Source organism: Anopheles darlingi, chromosome 2, assembly GCF_943734745.1.
Source record: "Anopheles darlingi chromosome 2, idAnoDarlMG_H_01, whole genome shotgun sequence".
Taxonomy (NCBI): domain Eukaryota; kingdom Metazoa; phylum Arthropoda; class Insecta; order Diptera; family Culicidae; genus Anopheles; species Anopheles darlingi.
The window spans coordinates 62326057-62338556 of record NC_064874.1 but is presented as its reverse complement, the minus strand read 5'-3'; the positions used below and the strand labels follow the sequence as shown (position 1 = coordinate 62338556).

The 12500-nt window shown below is 45.7% G+C and overlaps 2 protein-coding genes across 2 annotated transcripts in view; one reads left to right on the top strand and one right to left on the bottom strand.

Moving 5' to 3' along the window:
• Positions 1-3394, top strand: part of LOC125959917 (mucin-17-like) — a 77777-nt gene extending 74383 nt beyond the window's left edge. The window contains exon 14 of the mRNA XM_049692939.1: positions 1-3394. This exon is cut by the window's left edge and continues 1812 nt beyond it. The gene's annotated coding sequence lies outside the window, so the exon portion shown is untranslated.
• A 759-nt stretch (positions 3395-4153) lies between these two features.
• Positions 4154-12500, bottom strand: part of LOC125959918 (uncharacterized) — a 17696-nt gene continuing 9349 nt past the window's right edge. The window contains exons 4-12 of the mRNA XM_049692940.1: positions 11065-11228; positions 10302-10623; positions 9212-10217; positions 8839-9139; positions 8605-8772; positions 5844-5933; positions 5551-5724; positions 5237-5353; positions 4154-4824 (exon numbers count right to left, since the gene is read on the bottom strand). Of these exons, the coding sequence (XP_049548897.1) occupies positions 4561-4824; positions 5237-5353; positions 5551-5724; positions 5844-5933; positions 8605-8772; positions 8839-9139; positions 9212-10217; positions 10302-10623; positions 11065-11228 (2606 nt within the window). The 3' untranslated portion in view covers positions 4154-4560. The remainder of the gene's footprint in view (positions 4825-5236; positions 5354-5550; positions 5725-5843; positions 5934-8604; positions 8773-8838; positions 9140-9211; positions 10218-10301; positions 10624-11064; positions 11229-12500) is intronic.

Sequence of the window (12500 nt, the reverse complement as noted above, 5' to 3'; positions counted from 1 at the left end):
GAGCTGTGAGGATTCCCGGGATGTTTCTTGGCTTCTGCTGTACCGCTACAGAGCTCCAGTCCGTTTTGTCTGCGCGGCGGCCATGGGGGAAAATTTAATGGAGGATAGGAAGAGTAGTGGGAGAACGCAGGGGCAGGAGCATAATAATGTGCCAACGTATTTTGAATTGTACTGACGCAAACCGAACTAGCACCGTTTGATGCCATATATTAGCGTAGGTAAGCAGCAGCAGCAGCAGCAGCAGAAGATGAAGGTCAAGGTGACAGCAAACAGGAGTAGAAGATGGGACAAAGCAAAAAGCACAGCCGAAGAACGAGCAAAACTATATAAATACACAAAACACACACATAAATATGACCTTTTTCTTAAGCTACCCAAAGTAAAACAAAAAAAAGAAAGTCTTAGCTAAAATACCCGTTACTTGACATTTGAGTGAAACCCAAGGTGGAAACACAAACACACACACACAATACCAACCAAGCAAACAACCAAACCAAACCAAGCAAACAAGCAAACTCTAGAGAAATCTAAAAACAGACGAACGAATAGAGAGCGTGTTACTTACCAATTTTTTCCAAATACTACAAATAAACGGAATACCCATAGAGAAAAGGTACAGCGCGACGGCATTTCCAGGGACAGAGTCGACTGCGGGAAGGACGGCAACGGCAGCAACGGCAGCAGTAGCTTACTCGGAAGCCCCTTCCGCTACCGGGAGGTTGTGCTGAGTAGGCCCCGAAACCCCGGAGGTTAAGCTCTCCGGGCTGCTGTAAATAGCATGCTAGCAAAGTATTTGGTTACTTCGATCGAAATGAAGGTCGTCGTCAGCGAACGAGCAGGAAAAGGCAGGTAGTGTACGGGGCTTCGTCCGTTTTTCTTCACCTGGGCTACCGGTTTTTACATCTTTAGCTCTCGGGTTTAGGATTTATCAGCTCCTTTCCGTTACTCTATAGGAACTCTAGGCTGCTAGATGATATCGTTTCAATGGTAGAGCAACAGACACAGTCACGGGCAGAGTAGGGCATAGAGTGCGAGCAAGAGAGAGTATGACAGAGAGAGAAAGGATGCTGGATTGTGTTTCTATTGCGCGCCAATCATCACGAACGACACTAGAAGAGATACCTTCTCTTTCCTTCTCGCGTTTTCCTTCCGCGTTTCCGACGTAGTAAGCGGCGCAAAACCCCTAACCTAGAAACTTTCCCACAATTTACAACGTCGTTTCCCCTACGCGGGCTGGCCACAATTTCTTTAGTGCGCTGAGTGCTTTTAATGTAGCCAAATGGATGCAACAGAGAGCGAGCGAGTGCTCGGCAAACCACGGAAGCCATTCCATAGAAATGGGAAGGTGTGGGAGGGGAGGGGAGGACAACGCCCCTCTCCCTCTCCCACCCACCCCCTTTAGCCTAGGGTTAAATACAACTTGCGTTCCATTACGACAAAGGGATAACATGAATCAAATGTACATCGTAGCGTAGTAGAAGCGCCTAGTGAAGAGCAACTCCAAACCCGCACACACACACACACTCATACGCACACCCACACACCCACACCCACACACACACACAATCAGCAAACTCTCACCTACGCACCTAGAGAGACAATTTCGAGAACCCTTAGCAGGTGGGAGGATCACAAAATGCCAAACTCATTATTGAAACGAACGAACGAATACGAATACTGAAACTCATACCACCACCACCACCACCACCACAAGAGACACACATACATACCAGGTGCACAGCATCCGGGCCAGCTATAGGGTCCGGGGGCGGGAGGCGGTTGTGGAAAAGTAATGTTCAAACGGTAAACGAAAAAAAAAAACGGAAAAGAGTGCGAGGAGTGGAAAAGGAGAAAAGGCAGACGAGCTGGACATTCCGCCAACACAATAACAATAACTAATTAGAGAGAGAAGGATATGTTTCATGTGGCCAAACAAAAAAGAACCTTGAAAGCTTCGTCTGTGTGTGTGTAGGTGGCATTAACGGACCACCACCTCACCCTTTACTGGAACGTCGCGTGATGGGGGAGGGAGTGATGGTGACGGGGGGGTGAAGGGAAGAGGAAGCTTAGCTAATTCATTTTCCAACCATCCGGCCAATGCGCGAGGTCAAAACAATTGCATACAATCCCTCCATGATGATGATGATGATGAAAATGATGATGATGATGTAGAGTACCGCAGTCGTCCTTTGCAGCTGTTTTTTCTAACATTCCATTGCATACCTAACCCCCCCTTTCCTCCATCTCCCGTTCCCTCCAACTCTTCACGAATAAGATGGCCATGGGCTGGTTGGTCCGCAGGGCTGTTATCGATTTGTCTGTCCCTCCCCGTCCCCCCCAAAATTAGTGCTCATACAATTATTGTTAATCGAAGAAGATTGTCACAGAAACGAAAGAGAAAAATAGAGAAAAGGAGAATCACAGAACGAGAGAGAGAGAGAGAGAGAGAACCATCGAAGAGAGGTAGTAAGGATGAACGCTGCTCGATCCATTGTCAATTGAAGCGAAGCGAAGAGAAATGTGTGTCTGTTAATATGTGTTAATATGTATGTGTGTTTGTGTGTCTCGCATGCGTGGACCTCGCGCTCGCTGGGGCCTCATCTAGTAGTCCATGTTGATTTGTTTTTTTGGCATCGAAAACGCATCGTTCGCAAAGTATGTTGATAAATTATTAAAGCAAAATAACAAAGTTTAGGCTGCACAAATGCTGCACACAAAAAAGAAAACAATTCTCACACAGGAGGAAGAGAGGTTAGATCACGCGGTTAGATTGTTGGGCTGGTGATCGTCTCTGTGAGAGAATAGCGAGGGGGAAATTAATCGTTGGCCAGTGGGGCAGTGGAGTGTAGCTAGGGTTGCTTTGGTTTTGAAAACACCGTTTCCCTCCATTTTGCGGTTGCATTTGGTTGATATTTCGTTTCGTTGCTTTGTCGTTGTGTTACATTCACATCGTGAGATTGACCGAGCCAAGCCAAGCATAAGACACGATGGTCTTGCAATAAATTTGCATAAGATAGACAGGAGAGACAGCAAGATGCACTACGCCATAGCAGCTAAAGCTGTTGTGAGCTACCACCAACTGTAAATCCCAGGATAGTGGTGATCGGAGCAGCATGAACCACAGCGAAGCGAAGCGAATAGTGAAAATGTTTTTGTGACGATCATGGGAAATGCGCAGCATAGGAAGAAAAGAAAATGGGGGTAAATAAGTAGCAAGATAAGCATTTTAACATTCAAACCAGACACACGTACACAGGGAGCCACACTCACCCATACACCATGACACACACACCAGATGACAGATGGAAGAAAGATGGGCGACTAGCGGACGGGAAAAGATGGTGAATCGAGTTCCAGCATCCTTACACTTCTATTGCATGAGTAATAAACAGACAGTGACAAAATAAACATGAAAATTGTTATAAAATTAATGCTGCCGATTAAATTGTGTTTTCTTTGGAGTGGAGAGCGAGTTATATGAAAGAACTTATTGAAGAAACTTTGATCGCAATTTGAATGTTCATTTCACGTTTCGTGTTATGGAGCGAAGGTAAAACTGAGCACGGATATTTAAACGTGTAAAGCAAAAAATTCATTCGCTTTTGATGTTTCAATTTGCAACACAATTATTCGCACATAAGGTGTCAATAACAATTAATAAATAAGTTTAATTGTCGCTAGGTGTTTCTTCCTCAGAATGTTTTGTATAAATCCTCAGCCATCCTGTTAAATGTAGATGCATGTTGCTATAAAATGCTTGAATTTTTATTTCTTTTGATAGTTGAATAGAACCGAAATTTAATGTGGAACATTTTTTGTTGTTTTAAATGTACTATGAGGTGAGTTTTTTGGATATTAAAACTGTTGTTATCATTATTTAAAAAATAAAAAAACTTATGTATCTGCTGACTTTTTCTTTAGATATTTTTTTTAGATTTAGCGACTAAGAAAATAAGCTCACTACTACTACCAAGTTATTCAAGGCAAACGCACTAAGCCAGCAAATGATTACCAAGACGAAATGATTGACGGAGTTGTTAAAGACGCTTATTGCTTACACATTTCTTACCTTTTATTGAATCGAAATAAGCATCATTCGGCTGCACAAAAAGAAGTCCAATCAATCAGACACCATTGTTCTATTATCGGCCTTGTTATCGGCAGCCACCGCATTTGTATTTATACATATACGTATATTGAATTCAACAATGGTTGTACTTAGGGTAAGGGCACACTACTGGGCGATGCTAATTGAATACCGAAGCAAATGGTAAGAAAGAGGCTTATCTTAGACCACACCACACACACACACACACACCGTGCAGCATGCAACATGCTGCTTGTCGAAATAACGAGTCGAGGGAGAAAAAAAACAGCTGGAAAACATAAGAAAAGCGATAACCGTTTATCATCCTTCTGGTTTGGCCCGCGCCTGCAGCGGGGCAGATAAATGGGAAACAGGGGAAAGCTGGCGCACCCGGGGGAAGCAAGGAACTGGGAAGTAGTGGTGCACCCCACAACACAACACAACACACCCCGGGGCTTGTCCTTGTGCTAGCGTCAGGTAGCGTCGGGTTTGGTGTGGCTCTCGTTCGCTATGCTTTCGGTGCCGGAAGGACCTTTCGTCGTCGTCGTTGGTTCGTCGATCTTGATGGTTGGCGTCGCCGCTGGTTGTAGCGATGTTGTCGGTACGGCAGCATCGGGCGCCTCCACCGTTCGTTCCGGTATGTCATTCAGCACGTGACCCCGGAGTGCTTTCTTGCTGAGCTCCAGCTTGTAGTTCTCCACCTCACCTTCCGTGATGGAATCCCGTTGTTCCGTTTCCTGGAAGACCACGTACACACACACACACACGGAGAGCACAAGGAAGCATTAGCACATTGAGGCATAGCATTGTTGTTCCGATGCTTGGACGCAATAATAAGCATTTCATCATGCTAATTAACAATCGTCGGAACAATGGCACAGGCACAGCATCCCGTTTGATGTGCACGCAACATGCAGCCGTATGTTGAATGATTTTCCCCAGAATAACACCGGAACGATTGATGATGAAAGGCGGACGCTCTGCATTCCTTCCGCTACTTATCAACAACGATCATGCCCCGGCCGATGATGATGATGATGATGTTTTGTAATTTGCAAACCGATTAGAGACCGAGCATGCGGTGGCAAGGGGACAGCTAATGCAACAACCAGATTAACATGCCGTGGCCGTGGTGAAGCAACATATTACCCGCAGATAATTACGCAAATCCAAATCACCATCCTGGCTGCAGGCCTTCACCACGAGGATGCCGCTCTGATGGTGCTTCTTCCGATGGCGTGACAGCACCGCGGACGTCGGTAGATCCTAAACACAACACAGACACACACACACCCCAGTCCCATTTAACACCCGTACACATCAGATACACGTCAGATTGTCAAAACCGTAATGGCAGCTCTTCCTAACCCGGCTCCGACAATCCGACAGGACGCCAGCATACGGGACTAGCTAATCCGGTTTGATCCGGACTCCCGGGATCACGCTTTCGCGCTTCGACTTACCTCATCCACGACGGCACCGAGGGCGGGTTGCGAGATGTTCTTCGATTGATTCAACCGCGGTGCACTATCGGCACGTTTCGAGTTGAGTGACTGATCGGAAGCCTTACCCTCCTTGCGCAGGTGAGGGTGCGAAGCCTTGTGGTTGATGTCTATCGCCGACTTGAGCAGATCCACCTGCAACGAGCCGTGAGAACGAATGTTCCACGAAACAATCACCAAACATAATTTGTGATAATGGCACAATAGGGAGTCAAAGAGACAGAGAGAGTGAGAGAGGGAGCCGCGATACGAACCTTGGACGCACTGCCACCACCTTTCTGTACGCGCACGAACTCAATGTTGTAGCTGCTGCGACGCTTGGCGAAGGAATCGTTGACGTCACCCTGCAGAAAAGAGAGAAATTCAACTTCACTGAGCGCTTTGCTGGGATAGCGTCAGTTGGTGTCACGGTCGTTGGAGTTTATTGTAATCTACTTTCAGCGATCTAAAACCATTCCACTGCTTCGTGCCGAATTATGTTTTCGTCTTGCAAATCTAATTTGATTGCTCGATAGCCCTGTTGCTGAAGCTTCTGCTTCGGTCAGGCACCGCACTGCACGTTTGTTCAAATAGTAAATTTGAACAATCAAGAAGCCACCTGTTATCCTTTTTGTTTTGTGCTCCCCGGACGACGCATAACTGAATATCGTTTCAACATTTCGTAATTTATCAGGATTAAAGTAAATCCTCTAACAATAGTCGTATCGAAAGAACCAGTCGTACGTCAGATACTCGGAAACATAACCGACGATGGTGTGTGTGTCCGTGTCCAGTTTTCATTAGGATCAATTTTATATGCAAAAAAAAAAGTTCAAGGTTATCATTCATTTGACTCCCGAACAAACGATGCAAATGGAATTACACAATGGATGCATTCGCTTATTTACATTTGCTCATGTCCATAAATTATTCATGAAATCCATTGTATGATGCCTCGCCGCAGAACAGATACAGATTCCGCCCGGATTATTCGTCATACATAGGGCCAATTAAGCTTGATGACTAGTTGTACCACACACACACACACACAATACAAATGAGCAAATACCCTTACAATCAGCTGGACAAACGAATAGGTCCGTTTCCGGTTTATAAAAGCTTAAATTTTAAAAGCATTTTTCACTAAAAATATCGCCGTGTAATTCGTACTGAAGAGCATGGTTAACTTGATTTAATTACGTTTAATGTGTGTTTCGTGATCGATATTTTTCGAAGCAATATTTGTTGTGTGGTATTTCGCAGAAAAATTCAGATTAAATATTCATAAAAAACGGTTTCGATCTGATAACGTCGTGATGATAGCTGTTCGCGTAACATCGAGGGTACTTTTCAAAAAAGGGAGGCCGTCAATTAACCACAATTTATTAGCATAGACATTTACTAGAACGATGTGTACTGATCAGTGGCGCATTAAAAATGTACCAATGCTTTGTAGCTGCCCAATAAAACCATTTGTCTGAACCACGCATCAGTTCTTATGTTAGATTCGGCAAACAAAACCAATGAGCATGTCAAAAAATGTCCACCGTACTTGGCAGAATTAAAAATAGCTTAGATTAGCTTGGATTAGAAATCAGTTAGATTAAAGCACTGTTCAAGGTCTTATAAGAAGAATACTGCAATACATTAAAACGTTTTTTAGCCTACTATGGTATCTATGGATGGAGTGGTATTTTTTCGTAAGATTTTGTGTTAGAATTGCATTTAAATTACTAGTGAATATATAGCAATACATAGAAACGTTATTGGCCCCTTTAATATTTGCAAATTTAATCAATAGTCTTGTTTCGCGACGACAATTAATCTTCATCTAACAAGATCAAGACTAATAAGAACATAAGATTTATTTTACGTTCCAGCAGTAGTCCCTAGCAGGCTTGGAGCATCCAATGATTAATTTGTTTATTTCTCTGCACGACAATCGCTTCATTTTGATAAATTATTAAATTCAAGTTAATATCAATTCATTTCAGCGGAAATTCTTCTCATACAACATTATAAAAAGCACCCGGGCTATGATTGGCTATATCCCAAACCATCTCCCACTTCTATCATAACCTGGATGCGCGGGAGTGCGACAGTAAAGGTTTCATGTTTGATTATTGGCCACCGACGGTCTCACCAGCCAGGGCATTAGCCAGAGCCGCCCTCCAAACTTAAAACCATATCCAAAAAAAGTAACACAACACAAACATAATTTAGCCAAAGCTCAACTCACATCTCCAGCAGGAGCACCAATCCCTCCATCAACGCTCATCCGGATGGATGGAAGCTCAACTTTATCAGCTCACCATTCGAGGCGATGTTTTCGTTCGCTCCGTTCTGATGATTTCCAGCCCACACACGCGCGTTAAAGCCAGCAGCTGACATGGGTCGCACACCACGGAACCTCACTAAGCCGCAACAACCAACAAGCGGCGTAGAGAGAGAGAGTGAAGCCACGGCGAAAGAATGGCTCCATATCTGGTCCATTACTGGCTCTCCTTACACATCGTTGACCCGCGTACGGACGCCGGTGCGGTGTGGTGGGAGTGGTAAACAACAACGATAAGAGGTGTGTTTTGATAAAAGTATCTCGACGAATGTACACACCAACGACGACGACGACAACGACGACAGATGAAAGCGAGACCGATACGCGAGACTGACTGCCGTGCGCTCTTAATCAACCTCCTTCACCGCCGACGCCACCGACGCATTGCAAACGAACTTAATCCCAAGTCATCGCAAAACTGGCGCTTGAGGGAACGGGGGGGAGGAGGGCGAGTTTAAGTAACTGAAGTGTTCCGCAGAGTTTCGCAGAGAACCAACAGCCAACAAGGTAACCAACAAACGAGGCAACAAGGCTTCAAAAGCTACCATGTCCCTGTGTTCGTGTCACACATTTGGATCCGATAGGGTGCCGTGTACACCCGCATCTTTCGCGGTTAGACAACCACCCCCCCCCCCCCCCCCACGCCGACGTGGGTTCAATTTCAGAATCACGCCCCGGCGAACAACGATCCCTAGACTTACCCTTGAACCGCGTGGTAGCGAGGTGAGGCTGCCTATCTGATTGTACTTTATCATGAGCGATAACCGTTCCTGCGACATCGAGGTACCCTGATCCTTGGTCTTCGGTTCGTCGCCATCGTTGTACAGCTTCTCCGATTCACCCTTCTCGATCGTTTCCTCGTCGGCATCCTGCACGAACAACGTAGCATTCCAGTATGATTAATAAGTTCACCGAGTACCTGTCGTTCGACTTACCGGATTGTCGTACTTGCGCAGCCAGATAGAGTGGATAAACTTGTAGGCCAGACCACCGGCCACGGCAACCAGTCCCATGTACCGGAACGCTTCACGTGTACCTACCTCCGAGATGAGGAAACCTCCGAAGAAGGAGCCACTACCTCGACCCAAACTGAAGTGCGCCATCCCCAGTACACCGATCAGCGTTGCTAGGAGACTCTTCGGTGCAAGCAGCGCACAATACGTAGCGGCAGCTACCCACATCAAATGGCAGGACAGTGCTTCCATGGCCTCGAACGGAAAGCACCACCAAGCGTTCCTACAAAAACGACAGACCCATTCAATGACCCACCGCTTTGAAGTCGAAACTTCGAATAGACGAAGTACTTACTCAATAAACGAATAACCAACCAAACGACAAGCGTGCGCAATGAAAGCAATCACGATCAGGTTCACATGCCCAACGACCTTCGTTATACGCCCGGCTCCATACAGGAACGGTATACTGCTCACCGTACCGACGGTGATCGTGATCCCGAGCAGATAATTCGGAGCACCGAGCTCCTTCAGGTACAGAAACAGAAAACTTTCGATGAAACCCCAGAAGTTACCGAGCAGAAACAGGAACCAAATGAACATGATGACGTGCTTCAACTTCAGCAGATTCCACAGATCCTTAAACACGTTATCCGCCGGCAACTTCTCACCCAGTGGCATCAGGAAGACCGTAACCGACGACACGATCAGCAGCACATCGTACGTGTAGAAAGCGGCCGAGTAGTCCGTGTAGCCGAGATCCTTCGAGAAGAAATCGATCATGACGCCGGTGATCGGCGAAAAGATGGCCATCCCAATACTGGAGAAGAGCCGCTCGCGCCCAAAATCTCCACCGTACTTCTCGATCATGGTCAGTGCGATCGGATCCATTATCGTGACACCGGCCGACAGCATCGTCGTGGCTAGGAAGCGAAGCGCAAAGTAGATCCAGAAGATCTTATCGTCACTCTCCTTATAATCCGGTGGACAGATGTCCGGTCCATTGCGACGGAATCGGCACCGCTGCACCATACAATCGGCTGCCCACTCCGACAGCATCAGGTTGCTGTTGAGTGACATGTTGGACGTGAGCACTAGGCCACCGCACCGTAGATCCTCCTCCTCCAGGGCGGTCACATTGACGCCCTGCTTCCACAGTAGCGCCACACCGAAGCGCGTCTTAAAGTCCGTCACCGTCGCATTATCATCGTGTTCGATCTCCATCCCAAGCTGCTCGATCGGTTCCCCCAGATCCGGGTGCATATCGAGCACGATAAACGCCGAGTCACCGCTACCGGCCACCACCCAACCTTCCTCGCTTTCCTCCGACGACTCATCCGGTTCCTCCTTAAGTATTGACTCTGTAAAGATGCCCGAAAATGGCGAGAGAAAGACATCAGTAATCGTGAGTTGTCTGGTCTACTTCATCATCCCCTAAAACCTACTGTCTATATACAACTCCGTAGTACTCGAGATACTGCTGGTACTACTGCTGGTAGTGGTCGTGCCGCCGGTACTAAGTACGTCCTGGGTTTTGTTTTTGCTCTTGTTCGGTCCCTTGCGCACAAACAGATCCAAATCGTCCTTCGGATCGTTCGTGTCGGCCGAGTTCTGCGTGACGACAAGCGGCAGATCCGTTGGTGGTGGTGCGATCTCGATCTTGGGGTTCTGTTCCAGCAGCAGGCAATGGTCCAGGCACTGGTCGACGACAATGTCCATCTCTTCCTCCTCCGGGCATTCACGGCTAGGGCATGGGGACCACCAAACCTGACAGAATAGGAAAAAAAAACACGTTTTTCAATTAGAAATCTGTATCAGACGCCATAGTTCCAGTTGGTTTGGGGAAAAAAAAACAGGATCCGTGATTATTAATTTAGGTGTTTTGCATACTACCGCACTTAATCTCATTTCCACGTGAAGTGTAGCGTGCAGGGGACAGTTATAATCGAATTTCGAAGCATCAATCTGGCCGGACTGGATGGACGAACCCCACAGACTGGCGACCTCGAGGCAACGAAATGTTTTTCAAACTCTAACCTTATTTTGTAACCCCCAACGTTGACGTTGACGTCTGTTATTGACGAGGACGATGACGTCCTTGTGGTGTGTGTGTAACGGTACTACTGGAATGAACACCCTGGCCTGGCCCTCTCTCTCTCTGTCTCTCGAAAGGCGGTAATTGAATTATGAATGTGTTGTAACACTCACCTCTACATTTCCCGTCCCGGGATGTCTCATTACGTACGCTTCCGGTACCTTGCCAGGTATTTCCTGCTGCGGGATGAGCAGCAGCGAATGGTGGAATAATGCATTTAACAGCAAACTCATGATGACAACTGGTTTGTAGCGTCCGAACTTGTCCACCAGGAATCCTGCAAGCCATCGATTGGGGGGTACGATGGGTTAGGTGAAGAAAAATCGAAAAAGAGAGAGAAAAGGAAGAGAGATGAGTGAGAAAAATCATGCTCGATCAAACACACAGGCGTTTCCATTTGGTAGCCGGAGGAGGGGTGTGATCCGATCCGTGGTTAAATATGAAATCCGAAGTTATTATGCTGTCGAACGGATGCTAAATGATGATGAAACTGATTTAATCCTTCCCCGGGCATCCCGGGCAGTTTGTGGGCGTCCAACGATGGCTGTCCCACGAGTTATTAGATTAATTAACTCTATTTGCACCAGGTTTCCACTAGCTTAGCTTCCGCTTTTTTGTTAGTTTGTTGGGAAACTAATTAAATGAACGAGTGTGCTCGAGCATGTAAAGTTTTCAGCTTAAGGATGCACTTACTTCTAATTGGTTGGTTGATAAAAGTTTTTCGAACATGTTTGTGTAGCTGGATTTCAGATTTTGAACAGCCACTAAGTATCACTTCCATCTTGTTTAAAATTATAGATTTTAGGAGGAGTTATAGATGAAATACAGCTTATAATTTATTTTATAATTATTTATCGTTTTCCTTTAATCTTAGGGCTTACAGAAAATATACCGTTATGCCAAATTTTTCTCATTTGTTTCGTTTATGAAATCACCAGCAGCTTTGAATATCTTGAACTCAATACAATCTTAGTAGTAGCCATTTATATCCTAAACATTTTCATAGCATATGTTACTGATAGCTTCGATAACATCTTTAATCGTCAGAACACTTGAACACAACTTTCTACACGATTGCACGCCAACATTAACGCCAACCAACTTTTCGTTGGCTTTCAAAAAGTCCCCGTTTAACGAAATCCTTTTGTGGGACAGCATTTTTCCAAGCACTTTGTTACAATAAATATGTACTTGAATTATACTCATATTGAATCTTTAGGTCCTTATGATATAGCACATAAGCATTTTCACTCACAAGTAATGTTATCTTTCGAAACACAATACAATATTCCACATTTGCTCACTAAGCCCGCTGTACAGTTCCGATGAAGCGAAATTTAGACACTCGACTACGAAGTATGACGATAGTTTTCACGGAATTCCTGCCACGAGCGCTATCGAAACGAAACGAACGTTTCGAGAAGGACGCTGTCATCAAATTTGAGATTCTGTCAAGCAGGAGTAATTGAATGAGAGATACTATTACAGCCGCGAAAGCTCGATCGTTTGACGTAGAACCGTAGGTCTTTCACCGTGAAATGTGACAGAT